General features: G+C 39.7%; 3 protein-coding genes across 3 annotated transcripts; all 3 read left to right on the top strand.

Annotated features, from left to right (window-relative positions):
* Nucleotides 1-1842: 1842 nt before the first annotated feature.
* Nucleotides 1843-4086, top strand: plaat1 (phospholipase A and acyltransferase 1; the record flags this gene model as incomplete). Its single annotated transcript, XM_083940261.1, has 4 exons — nucleotides 1843-1869; nucleotides 2295-2433; nucleotides 2994-3262; nucleotides 3985-4086. The coding sequence occupies 4 exons, from the start codon at nucleotides 1843-1845 to the stop codon at nucleotides 4084-4086; spliced, it is 537 nt and encodes a 178-aa protein (XP_083796387.1).
* Nucleotides 4087-5897: 1811 nt separating this feature from the next.
* On the top strand, nucleotides 5898-14666 carry ftsj3 (FtsJ RNA 2'-O-methyltransferase 3). Its single transcript, XM_083911348.1, has 21 exons — nucleotides 5898-6035; nucleotides 6200-6305; nucleotides 7534-7580; nucleotides 7757-7836; nucleotides 8036-8135; nucleotides 8342-8536; nucleotides 8638-8753; nucleotides 8958-9062; nucleotides 9891-9991; nucleotides 10177-10263; nucleotides 10374-10520; nucleotides 10733-10868; nucleotides 11119-11312; nucleotides 11483-11600; nucleotides 11768-11849; nucleotides 11975-12119; nucleotides 12234-12331; nucleotides 13213-13315; nucleotides 13457-13640; nucleotides 13856-13950; nucleotides 14041-14666. Exons 1-21 carry the CDS (start codon nucleotides 5969-5971, stop codon nucleotides 14309-14311), a joined length of 2577 nt encoding a protein of 858 aa, XP_083767474.1. The 5' UTR covers nucleotides 5898-5968; the 3' UTR covers nucleotides 14312-14666.
* Nucleotides 14667-15962: 1296 nt separating this feature from the next.
* On the top strand, nucleotides 15963-22066 carry clcc1 (chloride channel CLIC-like 1). Its single transcript, XM_083940180.1, has 10 exons — nucleotides 15963-16260; nucleotides 16359-16466; nucleotides 17024-17134; nucleotides 17281-17502; nucleotides 18052-18192; nucleotides 18280-18379; nucleotides 18522-18619; nucleotides 19106-19252; nucleotides 19345-19926; nucleotides 20818-22066. The coding sequence occupies exons 1-10, from the start codon at nucleotides 16126-16128 to the stop codon at nucleotides 20920-20922; spliced, it is 1749 nt and encodes a 582-aa protein (XP_083796306.1). The 5' UTR covers nucleotides 15963-16125; the 3' UTR covers nucleotides 20923-22066.
* The last annotated feature ends 1822 nt before the right edge of the window (nucleotides 22067-23888 follow it).

Consider the following 23888-nt stretch of genomic DNA (forward strand, 5'->3'; position numbering starts at 1 on the left):
AAGAAGGATAAGACCAAAATAAACCCAAAAGTAGTGCAAAGACAGTGCAGATTAAAATGTAAGTGAAGAGAAAGGTGTAACATGAATATAAAGTAAAATGTAGAATACATTAAATGTAAACCACATAGAATACTGGACATAAAATTATAAACATGTAATAATAATAATAATAATAAAATAATGGTAACTGCAAATTAAATGTGAAATCATTTATAAAAGGTTAAGCACTCTCCGTTAAAATCATTTAGGGTTAAACAGTTCCTCAAGCTGGATTTGATTTTTCAGGCAAGTATCAACAGGATATCACCAAACTGACACTATTGTCCATCTGTCCATCCTTTATTTATAAGCATTTATTACCCGCAGGCTTGCAGGGGACTGGAGTCTAGCCCAGCTCACACTGGGGCTGAGAGGTGGTGTACAAAATAAGTGATTGTGCAAGCCATCTTTTTATGAAAAAACAAAACTTTTTCCCAGGCTCCCAGGCAGAGATTTTCTCATGCAGAAGATAATGACATTGACATGTTAATTTTGAAGAACCTGTAGGCACATTATAAGTTAGAAGAAGGAGCATGAGAACATGTACATGGGCTGCTACTAATGTCACATCGCCAAGCAGTCGTGAAATCAGTCAAACGTGTTTCCTTTGCAAGGCCACCATAACTCTTATTCAAAAGAGCAGTTGCTTGTGAATGGGACAAAGGCAGGACGGAAACGCCTGTGTGTGTGTGTGTGTGTGCGTGTGTGCATGTGTGTGTGTGACCTTAGCAACTGTGGCAAACTGTCACCAGTCAGAGCTGCGGACACTGAAACACCTGCACCAGGAGCTCCAGCGTGGTTTGGCTTTGGTATATTTGACAACCTTTCATCATCTGAGAAACGTGGAATCGATCTCTTTCTATTTTTCTTTTCCTGCTGGGTTTTTTCATGGTGATGTGCGGATTTATGATGGAGAATTAAAATGGTGAGGAAGAAAAAGCTGCTGGTGTTTGAGTAAGTATTTCTCATGTATGCATTTTGCTCTGTGTTGACTGTTTGAACCTCTGGCATGAATCCTAATGCTATAACGTTACAACAAGCCACTTTAAAAGTATCCGTGGTACTTTAATCATATATTTTGTATTAACTTTCTACAAAACGTGGATGTTTTTAGAAAATACAACTAAATATTTACATTATCTCCATATAGGGTTACAGTTAATATGTATTAATGTTAGAGTTCTGGTTTGGTGAAATGATATGAGGCTCTCTTTCTTTCTCAGTGTGGCTCCAGCTTTATACATTAATGATGGGATGGATGTACTAATTTCCCCCCTGGGCAGATATAGATTTCATCCAATCCATGTATAATTTTGATCCAAACTAATCTAAAATTAGTATCTCAGGTGATCCAAGGCAATACTTTTTTAAAAACATCTATTAGAGAATTTAAAAGCAACATAAATTGGAATTTTTATGAGTGAAATCACCTGGGCTCGCTATTTTTCTGTCAGCTTCTCCATTGTGTTAATGCTATTGTGGCAGCACAGGTGACACAAGAGCCCATGTGTGTATTGTTTGTGTGTGAGCTGGTGTGTATTGTCTCCGTGTGTATGTATGGGTGCCTTTTACATTGTACCTTCCTATCTAGCATTCTCTTTCTCCAGGAAGTTAGTTGTTATGCCGTTTGACTCTTGTTTTAACACAAACTCAGTCGGAAAATTAAAAGAAAACACATATGTAATTTCTACGTATTCAGATTCACATTTAGAGATCTGTTTATGGGTTAAAATTGTGCTGTTTGTTTTTCCTATCTGTGTTTTCTTTTTTTTCTTTTTAGGATTTGTGGAAGCATGATGTGGGATGGATAAACAACAACACAACTCTACTGTAAGTAGACTGAAATGCTGTTAGAATAACCTGGAATATAACAATGTGTGTGTGTGTGTGTTTTATGATGGCTGCTGACCTCCTACTGTGAGTCATTTCAAATGTCTATTTATAGCTAGCTATAGTTTCACGTAATTGTAACATGTATAATTTAGACACATAATCCAGAAACTGTTGGGCTTACACGCACGCAAAAAAAGATTTCAAGGCCTGTCATACTGCATCAGATGTTTCTTGATGACAATATGAAATATTTTTAAATTTTTTAAAGAGTGTAACTTTTAATATTTGCAAAATGTCTGTTATTTTATGAGTACTTTCAATAACATACACATAAAGACCACTGCAAGATGGAAAGCAATTACTATGTGAAATAGTCACTGTGCATCTGTTTATATTGTGTCTGTCTTCCACTCTGTGTGCAGATGGCCTCTAATGACCCTGACCTTCCTGACCCCTGTGGTGACCCCCAGCCTGGTGACCTCATTGAGATCTTCAGACCAGCCTATCAGCACTGGGCTCTCTACCTGGGAGATGGTTACATCATCAACTTAACACCCGTTGGTCAGTAGGAAATGAGAAAAGTATAACTGGCTGAGCCAAGTTTAACAAAAAAGGAAAAAGAGTGGCATCTCAGACAACCTTGATTGATTTTCATTCATTTTAATGTAATGATGTTAAAGCGATATTATTTAGAGAAAAAAATGAGGTGTTTTGAATTCCTTACTTTGAGTGGAAAGAAATATTTAGCATTACCGTATTGTACCTTATTGAAAAGATCTCTACTTCTTCCAAAACTGTGGTTTAGTTTAAAACCCCTCAAAACTTGGGTATTACTCTCTAACATGAAATAGTTGTTACTATATACAACCAAAATGGAAGATTAGAAGCATCCTTACTTGTAATGTAATTGTTTTATAGTCAAAAACTCAACATCAGCCTAACAACTGTCTCACGCTAAATGTTACTGATTCTGGAAATTCAGCTTTGTGTAGGGCTTGTGGCTGGTTTTAGACATATATTAGGATCGTATGATGTGATCTAACAGCAATCCCAGGTCCAAGATCCTACAAATTTACTTATGCATGCTGTTATCACACTGAGGCTCTCCTCTCCCTCTCCAGATGAAAACCAGGCTGCCGCCATGTCCAGTGTGAAGTCTGTCTTCAGCCGGAAAGCAGTGGTGCGTATGCAGCTGCTGAAGGAGGTGGTGGGAAGCGACTCCTACCGTGTCAACAACAAGTACGACCACAACCACACACCCCTGCCCGTCTCTGAAATCATTCAGAGAGCGCAAGTCCTCATTGGCCAGGAGGTGTCTTACGACCTGCTGGGGAGCAACTGCGAACACTTTGTTACCCTTCTGCGCTACGGGGAGGGGGTGTCCGAGCAGGTCTCTCACTGTTTATTTTGTTTCTGTCTCATGTGCCATCAGGGCAAAATACTTAGTTTTCACTCAGCGTACCACAGTGAGTGATAACGTGTCACCACTGTAATTTCTTTTTACTGGTGAAGTGCTTTTTCTTTACCCAGAACAAAACAGAACATTTAAAAGACAAATTCTATAAAGTAAACCTTACCCTAAAATAAATATAACATTTATTTTAAAACGGCCTGTGTTACTTTCTGGACTCCAGCTGTTTCTATGTGTACATTTCAGTTCTGTCACTGTGTGGTTGCCAGTTTGTGTAAGGTAAAGGGACACTATTTTACTTTTTCTTTTAGCTACAGTGGGCTCTATCTATGGTAGTTATACCCATGGGTTTGGCAAAAGTATATAAAGGGTAACTCATCTAGATACAATCCCTGGGCCTGTCTTTACTGGCTGGATTGAGGTCGAATCGAGATGGTTAACCTAGATTTTGAATTTACTGTACTTTCCATCTTCACAGCTCATAGCAGCTGTGATAAAGTTTAAGTCTCCAATGGCTTCGTGACCGTTCTTTGGGTGGAAAAAAAATGATCAAAACACTTTTTATGAACCACTCAAAAATTCTTTGCTCTTCATTCCTATGTTCAGTATGTTACAAACACTTAGGACAGTTTTTGTTCTCTAATATATTTAAGATCACCGTAATGCTCAGTCACCTCCTCTTGTCCTCCTTGTCTCCTCAGGCTACGCGGGCCATTGGGGCCATCAGTTTGGTGACGGCAGCAGCCAGTGCCTTCTCCGTCCTGGGACTGATCAACACACGATCCAGAAACAGGCCTTTCTAACAGCTGTGTTCTTCACTGAAGGGTGTTGTGTCCCAACTTTCATGCGGCTGTGATCAGAATAAATAAAATAATTATTAAAAATTAAAATGACTGTGTTACTTGTTCAGAAACAGGCTGCATTTGCTATAAGGTTTCAACTGTTGTTTGTCAAATATGAATAATCTTAAAGTTCGGTTTTTAAGATTGGTTTTGGAATATCTGTCTCTGAGATTCATGCTGCCACTAAAAAAGGTCTGAATTCATTTAAATGAAAGTAGCCTGAATGGAAACTGTTAACATCCAGGTCTATAGTTGGTACTGTAGGTAGTTTCTTCTTTTGTGGCAAAAGTTAGATGGGTGGCACTTATTCTGTCAGACTACAATCTCAAGCTGCCACAAAATGCATACCTTCAATGCAACCAATGAAAACATGTCCTTATTCTCTACTTTGATGATATTCAGTACAGGTGATAAACATCATGGGTTCAATCCCAGCTTTGGCATTTTAATTCATGTCAGCCCTTCACCGCCTTTCTTTAAACTCCCCTTGCAATCACTGCCGAGAAAAGTAGAAATCTTAAAAACAAATACGAAGTTACTTAGTTAATCTTCCGTCTAGAATCTACACATGAAGCCCTGAAACCAAGAATATTATTTTTCCAGTATTTCAGATAATGCATTAGGGGGATACACATTGTGTCTGACTGCTGTCTCAACCTGTCATGAATTGAATCCCCTCTCTGAACAAACTTTTCCTTACCGCCAAGTGTCAGATTTTCTGAATACTTCAGATTATGCCAAATAACTGGTGAATATGTGATAGTTTTCTATGCGCCTTACCACCGAGAGTTTTACTGTGTGAATTAAGTGGAAAGCTTGTCAAAATCAAATTACACAAATCATTAAACTACTTAGTAACACCCCTACATTAAACACACTAAGTGACTTCTTAACACTGGAGGAAGCTACAGTTTAAAATGTTTCAGACATCTACACTATGTTGTGTTTTTTTTTGTAACGAAGACCTTTTGGGATGCTTTGCATTATTGGATGACTTATAATGATCAAACTATTCTGGTTTTGACATAAGAAAATATAAAATGTATTCTCCAACTGTTGGACAAAAAAGCATAATTTGGGAGCAAGAATGTCATTATTTACGCGAAATACTTCATACACAAATGTCGTTTCCTAAAAACGGTTCCTATTTTCGCTGCATTTATAAATGTGATGATACTATATGACAAAATATGTAAAATGTTATCTGTATGAATATCGATGCACCTTATTTCCTGACTGACCACTTGTATTTTGACTGATTTTTATTTTGTTTTGGATTTGGAGCCGAATTGAACATTACTTTTTATTCCATTGTTATATCCTGTCTGGGTCTGGTGTCCTTCTGACTATGTAATGTATTGTGCTGTGTGTCTTGTTTTTGTATTTCATCTATTTATTTGCTATCTCTTCTATTTGTATCTTTTCTATGTATGTATTTATGTATGCTCTTTAATGTGCACTGCCCCTGTCCAATAAAGCATTATCATTATCATCCTCATTATTATTCATTTTTATTCATATATTTATTATTATTGATGTATTATTGATTTTTCTTCCTATATATATTACATATATATTTCTCATTGTATCTGTTATTGATGAAAAATAGAAATAAAAATAAAAAGATGGCTCCTTGAGCGTCACTTCGCCGTACAGACAGCAGGTGGCGGCATCGTCTCTCAAACAACAGGGTGAACAAATCCGAAGAAGAAGAAATACGTGCAGTGTGACGTAGAACGTGTGCGCCGAGAACAGCCACACGTGTTGTTTTCATGGACGTTTAACTACTGCAAGTGAGATACTTCTGTTAGTTAGTAAAGTGTAAAAACCCACAGCGACAAACATGGGGAAGAAACTCAAAGTCGGAAAAACCAGAAAGGATAAATTCTACCACCTGGCGAAGGAAACAGGTAGAGTAGCACTGCTAGAAAAGAAAACAAGCCTGAGTCTGTAAGCACGTAGATAAGCATTGATATTAGCATTAGCAGGATGGATAGCTCACTCGCTGTCGCTAAATTCGGGTGTGCTGGAAGAGTTTCATCTTTGTGATAACCTCGTGTTTTGGTCTTTTCAGGTTATCGCTCTCGTTCTTCCTTCAAGCTCATCCAGCTCAACCGTAAATTCCAGTTTCTACAGAAAGCCAGAGCTCTGGTGGACCTGTGTGCTGCTCCCGGTGGATGGTGAGCTGCCTGTCATCACCCGATCAGATGCTGATGATCTGACGAGCAACATGTTGAGGGTTTTTAAGCCGGTGTTTTGCCGTATTACGCACCCCTGCCGTGAAATGCACCCACTCCCATTACGGGTGATATTCTGGATCAGAAGGCTGTTGTTTCGACCTATAGGAGTAGCTTATAGCTTATATACAGTAACCCAATTAAAAGCACACACTTTTGAACCTATGAATTGCAAGAAAAGCTGGGATTATATTTAGGAAACGCTGAGTCAAATGCATTCAACTTGCTCAAAAATTCCATTTAATTCATTTTGTAATTATGGCTGCAGTATATTTCCACAGAACATTCAAAATGGTGTTGTTTTGTGTTCGCTATTATCCGAGTTTGTGATTTTAAACTCTTTAAAATAGTTTGAAGACTGTAAGTAACCAATGTCCTGACCGTTGTGGGTTAACTGTATATAAACTACTCCTATAGGTCAAAACAACAGCCTTCTGATTCAGAATATCACCTACAATGTGAGGGGGTGCATTTCACGGCAGGGGTGCTGAATGTGCACAACACCGTGATACCCAACCTGTAGAGACTCGGAGGGTCAAGAAAACAACTATTGTGGGGTTTCTGGTTCTTTCAAACACCTCAAACATGTGGACATTTCAGAAAATCTGTGTTCAACGTATTTTTTCTATTTAACACAAACTGTTGATAAATCATACAACTTCAGAATTAATTTAGGGTTGTTGATTCTGGAAAGTAATTCGACAACAACACATTTTGTTCTTTGGACAGCAAAAGAGCCCTCCATTTATGCTACTGGCCTGGGGGAAAATATTATGAGGAACCTAGAAAAGAGGAGGGGTAGATGATAGTATACTTAATCCTGCGCAAAAATGCATAAATTTGTCTTTGGTTTGCATGTGCTAAAACTGCAATAAAACTCCTTGTTAAATTAATTGATGTAAAAACACAATACACAATAGAGGCTTTATTAAAAGGAGCACCGTGTGCTCAATGGTGAGGACTGACTTATGGTTATAAATGAAAACAAAGATTTTCTCACTGAAGTTTGATGAAGGATGCAATGGGAAAAAAAATCCTGGAGTAATATGACGAGTGTTGAGGTCACAAACGGGTTTTTTTTTTTTTTTAAATGGAGACAGATCAGCGAAATGTATGTTGTGGAATAAAGGTGGTACAGAGAATACACTTATGACTCGAAATCTTCTTGCAGGTTGCAGGTGGCATCCAAGTTCATGCCTGTATCCAGTCTCATTATTGGTGAGTGTCTCCAATATGATTATCTGATAATGCATTTTTTTAAATGATTCTGCTTAAGCTTTTAAAGTCAGTTGTTTTGATAAGTATCATTGGTTGTTTTAGGGAAAAAAACAACTTTGCAATCCAATTTTCATTTCTGAGATACAATGTTTTTAAAAAGGGTCTCCTCCCAACAGGTGTTGACCTGGTGCCCATCAAGCCCATCCCCAACGTGGTGGCGCTGCAAGAAGACATCACATCTGACAAATGCAAACAGGTGGGGCACCTGTCTGTAATGTTGCATACACTAACAAACACAGAATGACCACTTTAATAGCCCTGCAAAAAATACTCCACTGGAGATGCAGATGGTTTTGTAATGGCATTAACCACTCGCACTGTTTACCAAGCATCAGATTTCTCTGAAATCACAAACATGGGGTTGTTAAGTGAGATCCTTTCTGTCCCACATACAGGCTTTACGTAAGGAGCTGCAGACTTGGAAGGTCGACGTTGTGTTAAATGACGGAGCCCCGAATGTGGGAGCCAATTGGCAACATGATGCCTTCTCACAAGGTATGTTTATTTATAAGTGCCATGTGTCTGGAAAAATTAATACACATGAAACCACATATTTGTGTTTAGTTTGTAGTTTATGTCACTAACTGTCTTTTTGTCCCAGTCGCATCGCTGAGTAGCTTGCAATAACTTAGTTTGTTGGAGTGGATCAAATTTAAATTTAGTGTCCCAAAATCTCACTTTGTTCCCTGCCTGACCTCCAGCTCATCTGACCCTCATGGCCCTGAAGTTGGCCTGTGACTTTCTGACCAAGGGTGGCACTTTCGTCACCAAGGTCTTCCGCTCCAAAGACTACCAGCCACTGCTCTGGATCTTCCAGCAGTTCTTCAAGAAGGTGCAGGCCACCAAGCCACAGGCGTCTAGGAACGAGTCCGCTGAGATCTTTGTCGTCTGTCAGGGTCAGTGGCAGCTACCCATTACAGTCTGATGATAAGATAAACTTATTTCTCAAACGTTTCCGCTGATTACATGTTAACCAAATTTGTCTTTTCCTTACCAGGTTTTCTTGCCCCAGACAAAATCGACAGTAAGTTCTTTGACCCCAAACATGCGTTCAAAGAGGTGGAGATCCAGGCCAAAACTGTGAGGGATCTGGTTGCTGTCAAGAAGCCAAAGGTATGTACACTGTATGAGATGACTGAATACTAGATCATTGTTTAACAGATAATTTCAAGTGAACTGTTCAGTCACAATAAGAACTCTAAACTCAACAACCTTGTGATTTCCTGAAAAGTTGTTTTTTGTTTTCTTATTGGAGTAAACAGCCCACATTTAACTTTTGCATTTATTACTGACCAAGTGGCTGCCCTTTTGTTTCAGGCTGAGGGATACGATGATGGTGATCTGACACTTTACCACAGCTTCACAGCGACGGCCTTTCTGAAAGCTGACAATGCCATTGACTTCCTGAACAAAGCCAGTGCGGTGAGATCTCTGTACTACTTTAACCTCACACTTTTCGGAGATTTGGGCAAGTATTTTTCCGGCAATTGGATGGCAAGCGCTTCTGTTGTGGAAACTGTTCAGAAACACCCTTATTGTCAAAAACCACATGGCCTCCGGTCTCTCTCCGGTTTGTGGTTGTAAAGGTTGATGAGGCTAGGATAATCTTAGAGGTCACAACAACTAATTTTATACAGTGAGGTTTCAAGAAATGGTCTCACTACGATGACATGACTCCTGTCGAGACTGACATCATCACACATGAAGAGAGTTGGGCTAATTGAATCCTCAAGACTCTCAGCTTTCCAGTCAGACCAAATTTATGCAAATCAAACACTGTTTAGGGACCTCAATATGCAGAAATATCCTAAGTGCATGAGGAATACTGCATGTTTTTATCCCCCCAACTGTCTGGGATTATCATAAAGTAGGCATGTCTGTAAAGGGGAGACTCGTGTTACCCATAGAACCCATTTTCATTTAGATATTTTGAGGGGAGAGGTGAGTTTTTCCTTTACAAGCCTCCTTTTGGACCACTACTTATCCCCTTTTCCAACAAACTAAGCCTGCTACAGCGACAATATACAAGATCACTAAGGGGTTAACTTGTCAAAGAAGGACGCTGAAGGTCCACACATGTCGAATATAACTTTCAGCTGTAGGGGAAGGGTTTAAAATAATCATCCTGGAGTTGATTCTTTTGACATCGCAGTCCACATTACAGTGTATGTAATGTGAAGACAGTGTGAGAAGAGAGTGGAAAAACAGCTGTCCCTGTATTTCCATTCTCACTCCTCCTTCTTCTCTCAGATCACCTTTGACAACACAGACCTGCAGGCTCACCCAGCCACCAGTGATGAGGTAAAGGAGTGCTGTCGTGACATCAAAGTATTGGGACGCAAAGAGCTCCGGTGAGTCTTTTTCCGTCACTGCTGTGGTTAGTGTGTTACTAAATAGCTCTTGGTTTATTTGTATTGCCTATCAAATGCGTCGGTATGTGTGGGAAATACTGAAAACTAAAATGTAAAAACCCTGTAGAGGTTCACAGTTTTTCAGTGCTGTTGTGTTGTTCTTTCCTTCGCCCTCACACCTGCAGCCTGCTGCTGAATTGGAGGTCCAAGCTGAGGAGATTCCTGGCCAAAAAACTAAAGGGGGAGGCCAAACAGCTTGACCCAGAGATCAAGTAAAGACTTTACAGCACATTTAAAATAATCCATTGAAATATTCTCGTGTCTTTACCAGAATGTGTCATAGCAGATTTTTTTTTTAAATGGGTCTTTGCTTTTTTTTCAGGTTAAGCTCTGATGAAGAAAAGGGTGATTCAGATGAAGAACCAGATGAGAAGAAAAAGGTGGAGGAGGGGGAGGACGAGGACGAGGAGGAAGAAATGGTGAAGAAATTGGCTGAACTGAAAGCTGAGGAGGTGGCTGAGCTCAGACGGTACGACACAAAGTTGTTCCTGATTACTATTTTCCTTCTGCTCAGGATTAAAAAAAATTCTTGCAGTACTAAGTTGCAACCGACCTTACAGACGGGTTTGTGAAGTAGTTGTTATACTGATTGAACCAGCAGCATTTTGATAGTCTTATAATCACCTTGTTTACTTCTTGCCCTTGATGTGGTTTTTGTATTTAACTGTCATGCTCCATCAGGAAGAAGAAGAAGCTGCTGAAGGAACGGAGGAAGCAGAGGGAGAGGGTGGAGCTGAAGATGGACCTGCCTGGTGTCTCCATCGCAGATACAAGTGACTGTTCCATGTTCTCCCTCAGCACCATCAAGAAGCAAACGGTGAAGAACACACACACACACGCACACTTAGGCTTGGTTCGCAAAATATTCTGTTTGGCGCTTCTTTAAGTTGCAGCTTTGGTGCAGGCATTGTCAGCTCATCTCTAATGTCTCCTGCCAAAAAGTCTACTGACCCACTGGATTTATTTTATGGGGATGGGGGAGTCAAAGAAATAAAGCTTCAGTCCCTGTTACTTATTGTCCGAAATGCTAATTTGATGTTCCTTCGGTATTCGCGTCTCTCCATCAGGCGCTGGCTGATATAACCAAGGGGGACATGCAGTTAGCAGACACCCTGGTAGACGAAGACGACGATGTCCACCTGTCTGACGAAGAGGATGACGAGGCGGATAAAATGTCCCTGGCCTCTGATCTTGACGATGACGACCTAGAAGAGGTGGAGCAGAGGCAGAAAGAGATGGAGAAGAAAGTGCCAAAGAAGAAGTAAGCAAATTAAATACAGCATGAAACAAGTCAGTCCACGATTTGAAATTCGGTTCCTTCCATGTTTTGGAAATAATGTCTAACTTCCACAGAAAAATAGACCAGGGTCATACACTCAGTATTTAAATTTTTCTTTTCAGTCTTTGCTCATGTGTGTCTTGGTTTTCCAGGGTAACGTTCACAGAAGAAGAGGAGGAGGAGGATGAAGGACAGGGGAGTGGCTTGCTGGTGGAACTGGAGGGAAAGGATGAGAAGAAAGAACGAGAGACCGACCTGTGGTTCAGCAAGGTTTGTCCACTTATGCTCCCGTAATATAATGTATATGTTTATGTTGACAGTTGCACAAACTGGTATTGTATAATGATTTGTCACCTGCTTCTACATTCACATCATTTCACCTGCCAATGAGTTGATTTCTGTCTGACCTTTGAAGCTCCCATCCTTTTGCTCTGTAGGGCATCTTCTCTGAGATTGACATGGAAGGAGATGCAGAAAGTGAGCTCCAACAGACAGAGTGGCTTCAGAACAAACAAATGGGTAAAAGTCTAATTTTTCATTTTAAAACCGGTTAGAGAACCGCTATAAAATTTCATCTTTAAAAGTACAGTAGCTTTCCTAAATCTGGGACTGACAAAACAATGACAAATTTTGATCGTTTATAGAGAAAGGCAAAAAGAGGAAAGCTGAAGAAGTGGAGGATGTGGAGGAGGAGAAGACTGCTCTGCAAGAAGAGGAAAAGACGGGACCTCCAAAGGAAGCTGGCGAGGAGAGTGACAGTGACTCGGACGACAGTAGCGATGATGAGAGGTAAAACCTCATTCACTGTGGCTGTCTTTGTTGTTTTCAGTTCAAAATATATTATGGATCAAATCTGATTTAATGACAGTAAGAAATCAATCAATATTTTTCTGCTTGTTGCAGTGAGATTGCCAAGATGAAGCACGGCACTAAAGGGGCTGGTGGGATGTCAGGAGAAGCCAAGGACGATGACGTCCAGGTTGTTCCAGTAGAAAGCACCAGTAAGTCTAAGAATATATTTCTATTTCAGGGGGAGAGATTCGATTTCCCCTAACCAATAACAAGAGATTTCCGGTCAGAGCCGACTAACTTCCAGTTAGCCCTATGCTTACTTGCTAACAATCCAACAATTAATTCATGCAGCACACTGATACAGACCAGAAAAACACTGCTGTGCCTCAGCAGTTACTGACTGAAACACGGGATTTAACCACAGGCTGGAGCAGTTGACTAACGAGTTACAAGACACCCTGGAACAGTTGTGACACACACAAAACAATTTATCCACCGTTTTACAGCCGCAACAGTAGCAACCATAGACTGTATGGTAGCAAAGGAGTAGCTACAGCTGAGCCTATGAAGTAAGCACAAGTTTGACTTGGTTATACCTGGCCAGTGAGTGCTGTCTTTTTCAACACACAGCTTGACAATGGCGTTAGTCAAGCCCGTGGTTATCATCAGCCCCGTGCGTTGCTCATTGGCTTGATTGTCTTTTCAGTTGAGAAACTACAGTTTCTTTTTTAAAAGTCAGACAAATCAGTCAAGTTTGTGGAGTGGGCTGAACGATAAGCGGGTGTGGCAGACAGTGCTGTGGAGACAGCTCTGGCTATGGGAGACTGGGACCCAGGCAATAATGATTCTCCATTCATATGCAAGTCCCTTTTTATATCTGAGTTTGGAAACTATTGAACGTATAACACAAAAAGAAATGAGGCATCTGTAATGCATTTCTAATAGTGAAACACTTGTCAACTCAAAATTCTAATTATAATAATTAATTGCATGACCAAAATTAGATAAAGACTTTATGCAGCAAGTAAAAGTGCTTGACCTTCATGTTTTGTGTAACTTTGTGGATGTGTCTGGGCTCTGTGCTCTTCAGGTAAGAAAGCCAGGATCCTGGATGCAGAGGGCCTAGCCCTGGGCTCTCAGATTGCGACGTCTAAGAAGATAGCCAGGGACCTGATGGATGGCTCTTTCCACAGGTGTGTGTTTTAGTGTGTGGTGTTTTAATGTGTGCCCACTTTGTAACCAGTGAAAAGGCTCAAAACACTGACAGTAATTTAAAGTATAAGGCTGATGCTATGAAGATGCCTGTACAGCAAGCTGATTGTATGCGCCCACAGGTTTGCTAGCTCCGAGGAGCAGTGGGAGGTACCGGAGTGGTTCCTGGATGATGAACGGAAACACCGTAAGAGGCCTGTGCCTGTCACCAAGGAGATGGTGGAGGAATACAAACAAAAATGGAAGGAGATCGATGCCAGACCCATCAAACGAGTTGCAGAGGCCAAGGCCAGGAAGAAGAGGAGGGTAAGATCAGGGATGAGTACAATCGTGCAACATGCTGATGAAAAAAAGTTGAAGACTAGGCTAAAAAAAATTATCAGACACAAAACTAGATCATGATTGAAATCCTCACGGCTGCCAGTTACGTTCAGACAAACACAGCAAAACTGTTTAGTTTACATAACTTCAGCCAACGTGTTTCTGTGGATTTTAATTTATGTCCACTGTGATGTTTCCAGATGCTGAAGAAGATGGAGCAGGCCAAGAAGAAAGCAGAGGCGGTTGTCAACACAGTGGACATCTCTGAGAGGGAGAAGAATGCTCAGCTAAAGAGGTATGGCTTCCATCCTGTAAGGTTGGACCTGTACTTGCATCAGTAACGTAATTTCAATAATTTTGTCATGTCTTTTTTCCATTCTGTCAGTATCTACAAGAAAGCAGGCCTGGGGAAGGAGAAGAGAGAAGTGACATATGTTGTGAGCAAAAAGGGAGCTGGCAAGAAGGTGAGGCGGCCCGCTGGAATCAAGGGAGCCTTCAAAGTGGTGGACGGTCGCATGAAGAAAGACATGCGGGGGATGCAGAGGAAAGAACAACGCGCTAAAGGGGGCAAAGGAAAAGGCGGCAAAGGAAGAGGAGGACCGGCAAAGGGGGGCAAAGGAGGGATGAAGGGTGGTAAAGGGCGAAAAGGCAGATAATTTGAACCTGTAGCGTTCTCAGTCCTGCCTCAAACTATTAAACAGTTCCTGCTCTAAGGTTGCAGGAGAGCATTTACGGAGCTTTGTGAGCTCAGGTGCCTGCCACAGTTTAGGCTCCTGGTTCACGTACAGAGGCCAAAATGCGTGCCCTCTTAATTATTTTTAGCAACTTTTGCTAAGGTGCCTGAAACCCCTTGAGAGCTGTTCTGTGGGTATTTAAATGCCGGTGTTCTGTGCATGTCTTTCTGAAGATGTACATTATTTGTCTTGAACTCTTTGAACAGAGTGGTTTCACTTAACAGCTGAACTGTAAATGGCAGAAGATTAAGGTAAACATAAGTGTGTTCTCCAGAAATGTTACTATTAATGTAAATATTATATACACATTTTTGCAATAAAAGTTTTGTTCAGTCTTTCATGTGTTTCCTGTGATTAAAATGTAAATTTTGTGAAATAATTTCTGTTAATCTGCCCGGATCATGTGTCTTATACTAAAAGATATACTAATAGTTTTACAGTTAGCTCACCTTATGTTTATTTTGGATGCATCCTTTTCACATACTGTTGCTCACAGTTTAACCTATGATGGTCATTTTGCGCCATCAGTTCACTGTAATGTGGTATGAACAACAGTGGTGGCATGTAACTAAGTATTTAATTAATTGATTCAACAATGAAAAAATCGAGGGGTCCTGAGGACTCTGTGCCCTGTAATGTCTACATATCCGACTTCCTGTCCAGGAGAGCACAACTGTCTGAACCAGGGGTCAGGGAGACAAAATATTTCTCAGTTAGATCAATGTTAAACTTCTCCAGCAGTAAAATACAATATACTGTACACATTAATGCATCAGTAATATTAATCCCAATACACCATTTATAGTAAGACACTGATGGAACATTTCCACGCACTACTTGGGTCGCTTTCCACTAGGCGACTACTTTTCATACATTTACTACATTTTACTGATAATGCACTTGCACTAAAATAACGATTTAAATGCAGGGTTTTTATAATGGAGTATTTTCACACTGTGGTTAGTAGCCTATTTTTTATTTATTTATTTTTTAACTTAAGTAAAGGATCTGAACGCTCGTCATCACAGGTTATGGCTCACCTTGGATCCTCGGTAATTATTTTTTCTCCTTTTTAAAAAAAAAAAAATAGCCAAACTTAAAACATTAGATCATCTTTTTCTCTAGCATTGTTTTTTTGTGATTTAGAAGATAATTGCACTTCCAAAATAAATCACAACAGTGTATTCTTCCAGAGTAAAACAAATAAAGAGTTTCATTTAGCAAAATTTAGTTTAAGTCTTTCATCACTTAAATGAAATAACATGATTTATTAGGGGAGACCATAGACCGTATAATGTAAATAATGGTATACTGTACTGTATGTAACTGTATAATAATATAATCATTTATAGTCTATGATGCACATCGGCCTTTTGTGAAAACTACTTTTCCCGTCAGTCTTTGCGGCGTACGTACCTTGCGTCAGAGGTTTGTGACGTAAAGACCGTAAAGCGGCTCTGTTGTTGTTGGTAGCTTGTCATTCAATGCTGAGCTATTTTTGTGTTGTTAAAGAGCCTATTACTGTAACTTCCACGTGTCAAAGTGTCTTCAAAGGCAAGTTTGAGTCGGTGGGTGTAAAATTAACAAAGGTAGCTACCGTTAGCCTGTTCAGTTATTTACTCAACTTTGCTAGAATTGCAGTTAGCTAGCCACCTGCACTCGTGTTTTGCTTTCACTCTCATTGCCTCAACGCTGGACGGTTTATTGGTGGAGAGTATCCTCCTTCCTCTGCCAGCATGCTCCTCGTTGTCCTGCTAACATGCAGCCTGTCTCTGGCTGCCACCGGGCAGGAGGAGGACGACGACTGGATAGACCCTTATGATATGCTCAACTACGATGCGAGCACCAAAACGATGAGGAAGCCAGCAGAGGTTGGGCGATGTTAAATGTCTACACTGACTGAACCGCCTTTTGCTAACTTTGTCCTTGCACTGAATGTTCTTAAGTTATGTTGATATCTATCTTGCAGCCAGCAAACTATGACAATGTGCCAACCAAGAGAAGGGAGTATACTCAGGACCACAACCAGGTGGAGCAGATGGCTTGTAGCAAACAAGTAGTGGATCTAAAGAGACAGGTTTGAGTTCATCATATTTACCACCATAAGTATTATTATTCATAATTTTATCACCTTACTTGCCATTGTTTTTACTATGTGTATATCTCTGGCAAATTAACTACCATAACTTGTTACTCATATTCACCTTACTAAATACATTATTACAGTTAATGTTAATTTTGTGGTTGCTTGCATCCCTGGGTCTGTCTGAATCTCTCTTCTTCTCTCTGTCTCTATCTATCTATCTATCTATTTATCTATCTCTTTCCTCCAAAAGGCAAAGGATTTTTGACTGCTGTGGTGCAAGAAGTTTGTTTCTCATGCTGTAACTCAAGTGTTTAATGTGATGACAGAAACTGGAAAAATTGATCTTTAGTTAGTCATATCAATAATTTACAGTAATATATTGAGATCCTGCAGGCACTGTTCTTCATCCTTCAACTGTCCTCTTGAAAACAAGCACCTGGCGTGCAGGTTGTCCTTAGCAAGACCCTGAATCTCCATATGAGAATGAGAAAACCTACCTCCATTGAATCAGACAGGCATAACAAATATTGTGCTTTACTTTCATTCAGGTTGAAGAACTAAAGAAGAAAATAACAGTCATCTCACAGCAGCCTACATGCAATCCAGTGTTCAAACGATTCCTGACCAGACTCCGGAAGGAAATACAACGAGTCGGTTTGGTACGGGGTCATTTTACACGTGTTACGCTGTTTTAACAGGCTTTGAATACATCGTTGCTAATCTTTAGTGCATTTTACTGAACCTTTCTAACAGTCATCATGTGGCTTACATTTGACAAAGACTACCTGTCCTCTTTTGTTCCCAGCCCAGTGACTCTAAAGACGTCCTTTATGATGCCACGATTAGACTGTCAACACAAGCTATGACAGAGATCCAGACACTTCTGGATGGTGAAGACAGCTGGAGAACAGGGGCTCTGGACAATGCCATCAGTCAGATACTGGTGGATCTCAGACCTCATGACTATGAGGCCTGGAAGTGGCGTTTTGAAGACACCTTTGGCGTGGAGCTTGACACTCTATTAAAAGTAAGCTCATTCATTAATCTTAATTCTTTGTTTGAGAGTCTTTAAGATACTTTAGTCATGTGCTACCAGAAATAGAAACTTCATAGTCAGAGCTTTAAAATCAGAGTGTAGTCTGAAGTCTTTTTTGTGTCTCCAGATTTACATTAGCCAAGTGCTCATGCAAGAGTAGTGTTCGATTGCCTGTTTTATCTGAGCAGCCTGTCCATATAATGAATGTCAGAAAATGAATTACTGGCTCGTAAGTAGATCAAAGGTAAGAGGTCTTAAATACATTTTTACTAGTAAGGGGCCAACAAATCTGTGCTCTTATCTGTAGTGTACGGCATGTCCAGAGACAATGTTGTTTTCTATGTAAGTGTGTAACTGTTTTTTTTTTAACTTGGAAAACATAATGTAGCTTAAACAACAACACTTATTATCCAACTGTCTAAGGTGTCTAACGTCTGTACAAGTTTTAAAAATGCTTTTGGTGTATATTTTGTGTTACAAGTGGTTTTCTTCTTGTTCAACCAGTCAAGTCGTACTCTGTTCTGTCTGTTTGTGTTGCAGGTGGGGCTGGGGGTTCTGGTCATAGTGGCCATCATATGCACTCAGCTGTGGTCAACGGTGTCCTGGTTCGTTCAGTTCAGAAGACTGTTTGCTTCCTGCTTTTTCATCAGTATTATATGGAACTGGCTCTATCTATACAAGGTAAAGTTCCCTTGCTCTTGTTTAGCTGCCATTCAGGGCTTTTTTTTTTTGACAGTTATGTTTGTAATGCCAATTTACTTTTTTCAGATCGCCTTTGCTGAGCACCAAAGCAACCTAGCGAAGATGAATGATGTCTATGAAAAATGCACTGGAATGAAGAAAATTGACTGGAGTGATAGCTTGAAAGGTGAGCCAATAAATCTGTTTAATATCCAGTCTGATTCAGATATTTGCGTTCTCAAATGCACCTCCTCCGGGTATGTCTAGATAATTTCAGGGTTGCAGTGTCTGGAAGAAGCTTTAGCTTTGTCTTTGATTGTTTTCTGCAGAGTTTTTTAGAAGCACCTTGACTCTTCAAGGCGACCCTTGTAAGAAATACTATGAAGCCATGCTGGTTAACCCCATACTGCTGGTACCTCCAACCAAGGTAGGTCATTATGATGGCATAAGCGTTGGCAGCGCATGTACAGGCTATATTATACTGCGTAATAATGAAATAATTATAATTAAGCTTTTGTTTCCAGACACTAATCACGACATAAACATGCTGAAATGTTGCATTGCTGTTTTATTTTCCAGTTTTTAGGCATTTATTGAGGAAATAGAATAATGCATTGCAATGTCATATAATGTGTTCCCATCGTCAAGAGACATCCTAAACTTTACTATTTTAAAATTGGTATCAGAACATTTGAATATTTGCACATTAGTCTGGTATTTTTGATCTTATTATATATATTTCTTAAAAAAAAAATCTAATATGTTGTCTGTGTAATATTTGTTGTTTGTATATCTGAGTTTTGTAGCAAAAATAATTTCCCCCTGGGGTTATTAAAGTATTTCTGATCTGATTCTGATATTTTGTATGGGTGAGGAAATGGCACATAGTTACATTCTAAAAATCTCTGTTAAGGCGATCGCAGTTACCATCACAACCTTCATCACAGAGCCACTGAAACACGTTGGACAGGGGATCAGTGAGTTTCTCGTAGCCCTCCTCAAAGATCTACCAATTACCCTGCAGATCCCAGTTCTCTTCACGATCGTGCTCGCCATTGTGGTAAGGACCCTTGATAAATAACGTTGACGCTCAAATAAATACAATCAGATCATTTTTCTGTATGCTTGTGTATTTAATTAACTCTTGTACAGGTATGCATGTATGGAGGTGTGCAGGCTGCCTTCCAGTATGGTATCACTGCACCTTTTCGCCGCCCTGGAAGGGATCCACCTCCTGCACGGCTGGAGCAACCGCAGCCTCGCCTCCAGGAGATTGAGGACGGTAACCAATTAGCAGGAGGGGACGCACCACAACATGCCCCTAGACATGCCGATGATGGCAGATTACACAGGAACCAGGTTCATCGGAGGCGGCCCAACAGACCCAGGGAAGAGCCAGCCAAGGTGGTTGTGGAGACACTACACACTGCAGAGTCTCGCTACAATGAAGATGAGACCGATGCTGAACTACACGAGGTGGAGCAGAATCTCTCAGCTGAGTCAGATTTAGAAAACCTGCAGGAGACAACAGAGGAGCTAGAAGTAGAGAGTGCTCACAGTGTTGCTGCTAACAAAACCCAAACAAAAACTAAACTCACTGAATCAGATTCATCTCCATCAAAGAATAAAACTCTCAAAGTGAATGAAAGTCTTTCTCAAGATAAACTCAGCGGAGACAGTGCAGCACCTCCATCTCAGCCAGCAGGAAGGCAGCATTCACAAAGGGATGTTCAGGTGAGTTCTTTTTTTTTTAATAAAACAAAAAATCTCACTAATGCCGAACTTCAGACACATATTAATGCTTCTTAACTGTGATTTAACCTTTTTAAGCTCACTGTTTCATTATGTTTTAATGCTTCAGCTTTGCACTAATGGGATGGTGAATATTCACATGCGACATACTGTAAATTGGTAAATAAGTATTTCATAACTAGATCATATTTAAATGACATTTTTGTGTTTTTAGTTTTGTGTTTAGATGGTAGCTGTTGAGTTGTCTTGTGCATGTGAACGTTTTTAACACAATCTCTCCACGGGTTCCTGGCTCAAGTTTAGCCAGTTACCCATGGATGGACCTTACGTTAAGCTTTATATGCACATTTATTTGCTTCAGTTTGAGTCATCTTTAATAACACAAATTATAAACGTGGTGGGTTTTAACTGCAATGCGTGCTCATGAAATGAATCTAATTCAAAATTTATTTAGCAAGTTTAAGCTTCCAAATTGTTTCTTTCTGTAACAAGAAATATTTTTTGTCGATAGTTGTGGCATTTATGAATAACTGATGCATAGATCTATCTTGTAATTTAGCAACAAAGAGGTTAGATTCCACTGCGTAAAGTAAATTTTGTTCATAACACAACCCTTCTCTATCTAAAATGTAATAAATGTCAGTTTAGACAGTTTAGATGTTTAGTTTTAGTTTAGTAGACTCAGTAACTATAATATATTATGATATTAATTTTCTCAGTTGACATATGGTGGATGTTTTATCTCTAAATATGAATATATTATACTTTGGTTTAAGAATGTTTTATTTCTTGCAACATTTATTATTATTATGATTTATTATAGCATCTAAGCATGTTTGTAATATATTTATGATATAAACCCCCTCACTGCAGGACCTTCATAACTCAGCAGAAGACAGGACCTCCTCCGCCCCACTGCCACCCATTGAAACTGTTGGAGTCCCTGTTCAGGAGACATCTCCAACATCAGAGGAGTAGGCAGCTTCTACATCGGTCAAAGCTGGTAGATTAATGTCATCAGTGTTTGGTGCTTTTTGCTGGACTTTTCGCTGGAGACGGTGATGTCAAGGAGAGTTAATGTCCCCCACTGTCGGATTCACAGTCTGCGTTTAAGTTTGCATGTACCACATGTTTAATAACCCAATGAAGGAACCAGCCCAATGTTGCCAACTAACTTTATTTTCTGCTGTTCCGTTGCTCAACGTGCCTTTTCCTGTGCAGAGTCAACAAAACTGTTGAGTGAATCTGCTCATTATTTCACGATGATCTCAGCATTATTTACTCAGTTTGAAAAAGTGAAAAATCTTCAACATAAAGCACAGCATCCAGACTAAAACAGGTATCAGGGAAACGGCATCATTTACTGGAGCTGGTGTTTCAGTGTGTCTCAGCAATCAGGATCTTACAAACTAGGTTTTTCCTAGTTTCACAGGAATGATAACAAAACACTTTTTAACCATTACAATAAACAAATAATGTGCTTCAGTTTTAAAGTTGAATTATAAATTTCGACTTTGTATTTGAAAGGGATACAAATCATTTCTTGATGTCTTTTTAAATTTTTTGTTTTTACAATAAGCCATTTGTAAGAGTATAAAGTGCATATGGAGAGCTTGAATGCTGATGCTGAAGTCATTTTGATGAGCAGCAGCGCTACTTCCTGTAATTTTCTATTGGACGAGGTGAACTGCTTGTACAAAGCATGGCAGGATTGCTGACAGCATGGTCAGGCGCAGTGGGAAAAGTGAGTGAATTTCATAAATTCATGAACCGTAACAGAAAGCTGTTAACCTGCGCACTACCAAACAGCAGACTGACACAGAGACTAACTGGTGAACACAGTGAAGCATTTAGCAAAGAAGATATTTCCCTCAGGTGTTGTTGGCTATGAAATCAGATGTCATTTCGAACATGATTAAAAAACAACAAGACAGAGTTGAGAGGAGAGAATATTGGACTTACATTGATCAGGGGTACAGAAACACAGCATGTTGCTTCGTGTCTGCTGAATGTTTAAAGAGGGAACTGTTTGCTAAAACGTTACAGTACAATAACTTTATATAGTGGTCATATCTATGCTGTACGATTTATTTTCAGTGACCCCGATTCATAGCCAAACTACTGTGTGACCTTTAGAGGTAAATTATGTCACATATTGGGTATTTTATTCTCACACGGTCGCATTAATGGATAATTATCACTGGGAAATAAAGTTTTTTTTTTACAATGAATTTGTTGGTTTGTCCAATGTGCAGCTGAAAATCAAACAACCATACTAACCATCCTGCAGCTGACATGCATTTGGATTCATGCAGAATCCCCATCAGGACACCCTTATGAACACCAGGCTGACACATCACAGACACAATGCTTTAAAAGAGGTTTGATGCCTAATAACACTGTACGTTTAACCGCTAAAACTCAAAAAACTGTATTAAACCTTAGTGTGCCTGTTTAATTTGGCACTACATTTCACAGCCACATGTTTCAACAAAGGTAGTAGAGTCAACACAGAGTTTTGTCTATGACGCGGCTGGAAACTGCATGAGAATGGGTTAAGGAATGAATATGGAAAGATAACTTTTTGGGTATTAATCAGTTTGAAGGTTTTAAATGAGAATTAAAAATGAATGTGGTGTTTTTTTCTCGTGGTTTTGAGCTTCCTACTTAATGGTCGGAGAGCTTGAAAAGTTCTATTATTAGATATTGGAACTAGATTGTTGTTGATAAAATGCTCCACACATTCTACCAGGGCAAAATGACACCTTAATGTCAAATGTTGTGAGGTCGCAGGCTGCATTTCTATTAAAGAAAATGAAGATGTTGAGATATCAACCCACATATTTCCTTAAGAACATTGTGGTCCCAAACAGATGTTAGTCAAACCCCATCTAGGGAGTGTTTCTGTTTGGATTGGCTTATGTCAGTGATGTAACTTAACATTGCGGACAGGGCTGTAGCTGTCACTGAGGACACTGAGGTCATGTCCTTGGTATTTCTCTAGAGTTCGCATTTGCACGCCATAATTGAAAACACTTGGTGGATATATAACACATCCATTCCAGCGTGTTTCACACTCGATATATCTAAACATGACTACTTTTAGATCAATAAAAAGGAAATGTGTTTCCCCACCACAATGTTATTCCTAAAAAAAAATATTGTTGGTGTGGGGCATTCTCGCGTAATCTTAACATTAATCTCTGTTTTTGTGCAATTGAGGGAAATCAATCAAACTGTTGTTAGTTTGTCGATTTTAAGAGTGGCTCTATTTAAAAAATAATTTAGTAGGGATAAAGCATCTTAAAGGATACATTATGCTCATTTTCAGTTTCATAAATGTATCTTTTTTATAGAATCTGTTTTAATGTTAAACAAAAAAAACATTACCTGTATTCACCCTCTTTCCAAAAACGCTCTGTTTTGGCATGTTTCTTTAAGCCCCCCATATGAAAAGCCCAGTCTACTCTGATTGGCATGTGAGAAAAATAGGTATAGAAGAATGTTATGATCACACAGCAGAGATGCCAGAATAATTAAGAAATATACAGTCACGTATTTACCACGGAAAAAGTGGTGTAATCCAGTAGCACCTTTGCAAAGGTAGTGGATGGAGATACGGAGACACAGGAAGGGGAGCGGCTCATTGAATCCCAAATACCAAAAACCGACATGAAATTTGCACACCTATACCCCCTCATGTGGTCATTTCCACTGGGGAGCTCGTGGAATATTTTGATACACGAGTTTCCAAATAGAAATAACCTTTGACCTTTTCAACATGGTGGCACGCAACACAAGAGTCATGAATAGTAAGCACTGCACATTCAGCTGGGATCGGCTCCAGGCCCCCGCGACCCCGACAGGGACAAGCGGTTGAAGATGAATGAATGAATGAAGTCACGCTATAAAACGTTTTCTGCTGCTGTTAGCGGATGGTTTTT

This window comes from Echiichthys vipera, assembly GCF_963691815.1.
Source record: "Echiichthys vipera genome assembly, chromosome: 3".
In the NCBI taxonomy this organism is placed as follows: Eukaryota; Metazoa; Chordata; class Actinopteri; order Perciformes; family Trachinidae; genus Echiichthys; species Echiichthys vipera.

Excerpts from the sequence above, each read along its gene's own strand:
- clcc1 (XM_083940180.1), top strand. The coding sequence starts at position 16,126 with ATGCTCCTCGTTGTCCTGCTAACATGCAGCCTGTCTCTGGCTGCCACC. Across the intron at positions 17,135-17,280 it reads AAATACAACGAGTCGGTTTG|CCCAGTGACTCTAAAGACGT; the intron begins GTACGGGGTCAT and ends TTTTGTTCCCAG. Across the intron at positions 18,193-18,279 it reads ACTGGCTCTATCTATACAAG|ATCGCCTTTGCTGAGCACCA; the intron begins GTAAAGTTCCCT and ends TACTTTTTTCAG.
- ftsj3 (XM_083911348.1), top strand. The coding sequence starts at position 5,969 with ATGGGGAAGAAACTCAAAGTCGGAAAAACCAGAAAGGATAAATTCTAC. Across the intron at positions 8,754-8,957 it reads TTGCTGTCAAGAAGCCAAAG|GCTGAGGGATACGATGATGG; the intron begins GTATGTACACTG and ends CTTTTGTTTCAG. Across the intron at positions 10,521-10,732 it reads GAGGTGGCTGAGCTCAGACG|GAAGAAGAAGAAGCTGCTGA; the intron begins GTACGACACAAA and ends ATGCTCCATCAG.